This window comes from Dipodomys ordii, unplaced genomic scaffold (genome assembly GCF_000151885.1).
Source record: "Dipodomys ordii isolate 6190 unplaced genomic scaffold, Dord_2.0 Scaffold54, whole genome shotgun sequence".
Taxonomy (NCBI): Eukaryota; Metazoa; Chordata; class Mammalia; order Rodentia; family Heteromyidae; genus Dipodomys; species Dipodomys ordii.
This window is the reverse complement of record NW_012267270.1, coordinates 856,261-863,660: the sequence shown is the minus strand read 5'-3', so window position 1 is coordinate 863,660 and position 7,400 is coordinate 856,261. Positions and strand designations below refer to the sequence as shown.

The following is a 7,400-nucleotide window of genomic DNA, read 5'->3' as shown; positions in this document are numbered from 1 at the left end:
CACCCCCGCCCCGCCCCGCCCCGCCTCTCCCCGCAGCGCGCGGAGCCTTCGGAGCCCTTGGATTGCTGGGCAGCGGACGGAGGAAGAGCTTGGACCTCGGCTGGGACCCTCAATGTAGCATCGCGGCCGCTCGCGAGCAGCCCTCGACTCCTCACCCAATTGGAAACTGTGCAATGTACCAGTACCTATCTATGCTGCACACGCGTTCGGGCGGTCCCCAGGGGCAAAGCTTTAAGAGTCATTTATATAAAGTGTTTAATCTCTGCTGAAACTCAGTGCAAGGAAAAAAAATGGAAAAAGAAAAAAAAAAGGAAAAAAAAGACAAAAAACCATGTATATTTGTACAAAAACATAAAAAAAAGTTATACTAACTTATATTTTCTATTTATGTCCTGGCGTGGCTCTCTCTCTCTCTCTCTTTCTCTCTCTCAATCTCTCTCTCTCAATCTCTCTCTGCCACGCAAACTTTTGGTTATTGGTTATGCCAAAGGCACAACTTTCCTCACCCCCAATCTCCCCCCCCAAAAGAAAGAATCAGGCTATTGACACTTTTCTCTTTGTAGCAGACTCTAGGGAAGGCGCCGCACACCGCCACCGCGCGCACCGCGCTTGCAACCTCTGCGCTTTTGCTCTCTTGCTATTGTTACTCTTATGAACTTGAAGACCCACGTGTGGAAACGAAGGTTCCTGAGCCGCCTGCGCCACTGCCCCGGCCCCTTGTCCGCCGGGTTCTAAATAAAGAGGCCAAACAAAAAAGTTGCGATTTCAGACTTGTCTGTGCACCACACCCACAAACCGGGATGATGGAGGGAAGAGGGGGGGCAGAGAGTGGGGTGGCCACCTTGGTACCGCCTCCCCCACCGGAGAGGGTGGCCTGCAGTCCGTCTGGGAGGGAGGGCCGCCCAGGGCTCACATCGGGGTGACAGGCACAGCCTGCCACTCTGGGGTTCCACTTTGGGAGGGTTTGGGCCTGCATCGCTGGCTCCGCTCCATTCCCACCACCACCAGTCACAGCACCTGCAGGGGGGGGGGACCCTCTACCCCTGCCTACCCCTGCCTGCCTTGCACCTGGGAACTTCCAGGCCAACCCATCAAGATGGAGCCCCCATGACTGCAGAGGCCCCCACTGTGGGACAGGGTGACCCCCGAGCCGGCCAGGGTGTGGCCTTGGGAAGAAGTGAAGGAGGAGGGGAGGGGGCTGCCCACCGGTGGGCAGATGGGTTGGGGGGCCTGGATCCGCTCAGGGGAAGGATGAATCTGAGACTCTACTCCCCAATCCTGTGTACCCCAGCGGCCTGTGTACCTCACCCAAGTGCCCCGTTTTCATAAAAGGGGAGAGGTTGGATTTTTAATATCGGAAAGCTAGAAAGCTGTGGAAATGATGGTTGGCCGTGGGATGGCAGGGCGGGTGACATGGCGTGGACGGCCAGGCCTGTGAGCAGCGTGTGTGCTGGGGCCCCGGGCCTGCAGGAGGGGGAGGGCTGTGGACATTATCAGCTGTACAGAGCCGGACGGAGATTTTCGAGATCTGTGGATGTATAATTAACTTACCCTCCCCCCCCCCCCGCCTGGCCTGAGAGGCCCAGCTGGGGTCAGCTCTGAGAAACGCTCCCACCTGCAGAAAGGGGAGGGCAGCCAGCAAGCCAGAGCGCAGGCCGGGCTGTGGGCAGCAGCCTGGGGGGGGGGTGGCCGGCAGAGGCCTGGCCTCTGGGCCTGGAGGCTGACACCGTCACAGGGCGTAGAGCAGGGCCCGGGGGGTGCTGGGCTGACAGCCCTGGAGGGGGGGATGGGCCCCAGACAGGCCCATGCATGGCCTCAGTTTCCCCATCGAGGCTGAGAAATGTCTGAGGCACCTTCCAGCATGGCCATTCTGTGTCTCCCTTGCCCTGGACAGCTGCAATGGTGGCACCCAGAGCCCTGCCACCAAACTCAGACCTGAGCTGCCCATGTGAGCAGGCTGGGTGTGTGTGTGGGGGGGTGAGAGCACCCCATCTTCCCCTGTCTGAGAAGGGGGCTGGGGCTGGAGCCCTGTGACCCCATGACCCTGTCCCTCTGGACGTCCTGGCTAGAACCTTTGTGCTGTCCCACCCCAGGGCCCAGGCGGAGCAGATCTGTTGACAAAGCAATGAGCACACAGTACTGGGGGGGGCGGTGCCCAGGCGTTGCTGAGTGGTCTAGAGCTGGGTACTTCAGGGTCCACCTGGGACAGGCCATGGGGTGTTCCCATGGCCAGGGCCCCGCGGGGCTAGGCCCGTGCATGGGTGTGGGGCTAGCGTAGTGGCCAGCGTTATGTGGTGAAAGTACACTCCGGGCCCGCCTTCCCGGCCTCGCTGCCTTCCATGTCCTCTCCTGGTCTCCGTCCCTTCCTGGGTCTGACAGGCTGGGCCAAAGGTTGGGGCCATGGAGGGTGGAGGCAAAGGGAGGGGGCTGCAGGGCTTCTGGGTGGGGAAGAGGGAGCAGAAGAGGGGAGGGCCGGGCTGCAGGCACTGTAGCCAGGGAGGCCTGGGGCGTGTGTGTGTGTGTGTGTGTGTGTGTGCCCGCGTGCGTATGTGTGTGTGCACGTGCAAGACCAGCTTCTGTACATACAGAGACACACACTTCCCTGTCCTCCTTGCAGGGGTGACAGAAAGACAGTAACTCAGCTGCAGAGCTGCGGGGGAGGGGGCAGTGTGGACAGACAGGGCAGCTGCTCCTCACCAGACAGCTCCCACCCCAGCTCCTCACAGGTAACATGCCCCAGACTGGGTGAGACTACTGGGTTTGGTGGAGGAAACTGTCAGTGCAAAGGCCCGGGGGTTTAGGGAGTTCCTGAAATAGTGAGCCATAGGGGCTGGGGGGAGGGGCTAGGGCTGTGGTAGCCGGAGACCCTTGTGGGCCACGGATGGGCTGGATGGGGGTGGGGGACGCAGAGCCTCTGGTTTCTAGAGGGGCACAGGGGAGGGCACCAGCTGCGTGGAGGACACTTCCCACGCAGGACAGCCTCTTCTCCAGATGGATGGAGCACGGAGTCAGGCCACTCCTGGCCCCATTTCCATTCTTGGCCCAGTCCTGGGAGCTCAGGGCACAGGTTGGTCCTCCCCACAGCACTAGCCGCAGGGCCGGACACCCAGGCCACAAGGCCGCAGGCCAGGCACCCACGCGGGGGCCAGCCAGCTCCGCCACCCATGTGGTCTTCCGGTCCTCCCAGGCGGTTCCCAGGGGGCCCCCGCTGTTGGGGTGCCGGGTGCCAGCCTGTTCACGTGGCACATCTCCCCCAGCAGGGTGCCTGTCCATGGTTTTCTATGGTCCTGTGGCCCCCTTCCTTCCAGTCCTGTCCCGCGGAGCAGTGTCTCCCCGCTAGCAACCTGCCCACCGAAGACCAGAGGTCACTTCCAGGTTTGGGCCATTATGCAGAGAGCTGCGATAAATAACTATCCTGAGCTTTTTTTTTTTTCTTTTTCTGTTGGTCATGGAGCTTGAACTCTGGGCCTGGGCGCTGTCCCTCAGCTCTTCAGCTCAAGGCAAGCGCTCTACCACTTGAGCCACAGTACTACTTCCAGTTTTCTGAGTGGTTTATTGGAGATAGGAGTCTCATGGTCTTTCCTGCCCAGGCTGGCTTTGAACTACAATCCTCAGATCTCAGCCTCTTGAGTAGCTAGGATGACAGGCGTGAGCCACTGGCGCCCTGCCTGAGTGGGTTTTGTTGTTGTTGTTGTGGTTGTAGTTGTTGTTTTTCAGATCTATTTTTCTCTTCCTTTGTGCCAGTACTCGCACTTGAATTTGGGGCCTGAGCAACTTCATGTAGCTTTTTCACTCAAGTCTAACGCTCAGACACTTGAGCCACAGCTCCGCTTCTGGCTTTTTGGTGGTTAATTAGAGACAGGTCTTACCAACTTTCCTGACTGGGCTAGCTTTGAACCTTGATCCTCAGATCTTGGCCTCCTGAGTAGCTGTTAGCATAATTATAGGTGTGAGCCACTGGTGTGTGGCTCAGTATGGGGTTCTGTGTGAATGTAAGTTTTCAACTTTCGCAAATACTAAGGAACAGGAATGCAGGATCCCACAGTGAGAGTGTTTAGTTTTGCTAGAAACTTCCAAACTGGACTGGGCGTGTGGTTCAGGCCTGTCATCCTAGCTACTCCAGAGGTGGAGATCAGGAGTTTTGAAGTTTGAGACCAGCCTGGGTAAAAAGTTCTTATGATCCATTTAATAGGTGGGCAGACTGGGCAAAAGCCAAGACCCTACTTCATAAATAATCAGAACAAAATGTGTTGAGAGAGAGTCTGTCTTTCAAACCCCAGTGCTGCCAAAACAAAAAAGAAGGCAAGCAAGCAAAAAACCAAATTGTTCTGTGTGTGTGTGTGTGTTCGTGCGTGTGCGCATTGTGCAGGTACTGGAGTTGAACTCAAGGCTTCACAACTCTCGCTTAGTTTTTTCTACCTACTCAGGTCTGGCGCTCTAATACTTGAACCGTGCCTCCACTTCCAACATTTTCCTAGTTAATTGGAGATAAGAGTCTCAAAGGCTTTCCTGCCTAGGTTGGCTTTGAACCAGGCTCTTCAGATCTCAACCTCCTGAGTAGCTAGGATTACAGGCAAGAGCCCTGGGCACAGGGCCAAACTGTCTCTTAAAGTGACAAGCCACTGTGCATCTGCTAGCCGTGACGGGATTCCTGCTGAAGAGCTCTGGTTTTCCATCGCCCCTCCTCTGTAGACCTCACAAGCACCCATTTTCAGTGAATTGGAGCCGAGCGTGGTAGTACATGCCTGGGGTCCCAGCTAGCCAGGAATGTGAGCCTGTTTCCCAAAAGAAGCAAACAACAGCCAGGAAGGCAGAGCGCTCCGTGCAGCTGGATGAACTAGGACAAACTGTAATTAAAAACTCACACGGCGGTGGCTCCCGCCTGTCACCCCAGCTGCTCAGGAGGCTGAGATCAGAGGATGGCAGTTTGAAGCCAGCCTGGGAAGGAAAGTCTGTGAGACTCTGATCTCCAGTGAGCCACCAGAAAACCCTAGAAGTGGTGTTGTCGCTCAAGTGGTAGAGTACTTGCCTTGAGCAAAAAAGCTCAGGAACAGTGCCTGGGCCCTGAGTTCAAGCCTCGAGGAGTGGCACCAAAAACAAAAACAACAAAAAACAACAGAAGAAAGAAAGAAAGAAAGAAAGAAAGAAAGAAAGAAAGAAAGAAAGAAAGAAAGAAAGAATTGTGGCTCTTAGTTCTTGTTAGGCCTGGCGGGTGAGGTCACCAAGCCCAGGGCTAATTCCTCATTCCTAGTTTGCCCCACGGTAGATTTCATTATTGTCCAGACATTTGTTGTCCGGCCCCACTGGAGGCTGCTGCATCCCTCCTGTTGTGCTTGGAGGGGCTGCGTGGGGCCGCCAGGCAGGGCTGCCCTGCGGCCTGTGTCATGAACCAGGGCTGCTCTCTCCTGGAAAATGAGGCCCGGCAGAGCCCCAACCCGCCAGCCACTGCTCTGTCTAGCCAGTGGGAAGTTTCCCGGAGAGTTGGGGCCTGTTTGTTAGGCAACATGATGGGGCTGTGGCTGACTGATACAGTTCCTTGGATGGTGCCAGGTCCTCACTCGGGGAGTGACAACTGGAGCCCAGTGGCACGGTGCAGTCTTTTGGGGGACACTGGACCCCGATGTGACAGGCATGGGACCTTCAACTGGGGCCCAGCGGGAGCCCCTGGTCACGTGGGATACGGCACTGGAAAGGGTGCTGGGCTCTCGGCCCCTCTCTGGTCCTGCCCTGTGCGCTGGCCTCCTCCTCGCCTGCACGCTTCCATCACAGTGACCCTGTTTGTCACCAGGCCCTCGCCAGAGACAGGAGGAATCTGGTGCTGGGCCCTGGAACCTCCAGAACTGTGAGCAAGGCCGACATCTCTTTATAAAGTCACCTGGCCTTGAGCGTGTTGTTGAGAGTGTGGATTAAGACACGGGATGGTGTCCGGAAATCATGCCAACCCTCCAGCATCCTGCAGCAGCCACAGCCTGCCGTGTTCAAGGAGGCTGGAGGCTCCTCCCCCTGTCCTCCCTCCCTCCCTCCTTCTCTCCCTCCTCTTTTCTCTTCTTCCCTTTCCTTTCCCCCTCCTTCCTTCTTTCATTTTCTCCTTCCCTCCTTCCCTCCTTCCCTCCTTCCTTCCTTCCTTCCTTCCTTCCTTCCTTCCCCTCCCTCCCTCCCTCCTTCCTTTCCCTTCTTCCCTCCCTCCCTCCTTTCTTCCCCCCTCTCCCCGGTAAGGCTGGGTGTGGCTCTGTGGTGGTGGAGCCCGTGCCTAGCAGGTGCCGAGCCTAGGGCCCTGGCCAGCCCGGGTCCTGTGAAGACAATGACGCTGATTTGGGAGAGGAGGCGAGGGGCAGAGCTGAGCTGCGTGAGCATTCCCACTCACTCATTCTGGAAGTGAAGCTGTCCTCCTTGGGGCTGGCCCTGCCCGGGGGGCAGGAGTCTGTGGACCACCCAGTGTGGATGGCACGGACAAGGGCGGACAGAGTGGAGATGGCCCAGGAGGCCAGTGAGTCCCGGCTCCCTCAGATGAATGCCCAGACAGGCCTTCCGGGCCTGGGCTTGGCCCCTCTCTCCTCCTGGCACTCCACCTGCTCCATGATATGGTGCCAGATCAGAACCCATCTCGAGCTCTGTGGTTTGCAGCGGCGGTTTTGTTTATATCCATGATTTCCAGCTGGGAATCTGGGAGAGGTGGCGGGAGGCTTGGCTCAACTTCGTGGGTTCTGCAAGGGTGGGGTCCCCGGGCGGGGCTTCACCCCGAATTCCGCTCTGCCCACACCCGGCAGAGGTGCCCGTGGACGGCCAGGCCCTTGGCCACTTCCATGCGGTTTCTTTCTTTTTGTGCTGTGCCGTGACTTGATCTCAGGGCCTTGAGCTCTTGCTTGGCCTTTTCACTCAAGGCCGGCGCTCTACTGCTTGAGCCTTCGCTCCGCTGGTTCATTGGAGATAAGAGTCTTATGAATTTCTTTTTCTTTTTTCTTTTTGTTGGTCGTGGGGCGTGAACTCTGGCCCTGGGCCCTGTCCCTGTGTCCTTCAGCTGAAGGCCAGAGCTCTACCGCTTGAGCCACAGTGCCACTTCTGGTTTTCTAGTGGTTTATTGGAGATAAGAGTCTCACAGACTTTCCTGCCTGGGCTGGCTTTGAACCATGATCCTCAGATCTCAGCCTCCTGAGTAGATAGGATGACAGGCATGAGCCACAAGCACTTGGCTAAGAGTCTTATGAATTTCTCTGCCCAGGCTGACTTCAAACATCCATCCTCACATCTCACTCTCCTGAGGAGCTGGGATTACAGCTGTGAGCACTAGTGCCTAGCACAAGCTGGGGTATGCATGCACACACACACACACGTACACTCCGGGAACCCAGGAGGACATGGCTTCTGCAGGCCCAGTCCAGAGTCACAATGCCTCCTTGCCC

The 7,400-nt window shown here is 57.2% G+C and overlaps 1 protein-coding gene across 1 annotated transcript in view; it reads left to right on the top strand.

The window, feature by feature from the left end:
* Positions 1 to 5,772, top strand: part of Cdkn1c (cyclin-dependent kinase inhibitor 1C (p57, Kip2)) — a 13,852-nt gene extending 8,080 nt beyond the window's left edge. The window contains exon 4 of the mRNA XM_013020861.1: positions 5,551 to 5,772. Coding sequence (XP_012876315.1) covers positions 5,551 to 5,772 — 222 coding nt within the window. The remainder of the gene's footprint in view (positions 1 to 5,550) is intronic.
* Positions 5,773 to 7,400: the final 1,628 nt, after the last annotated feature.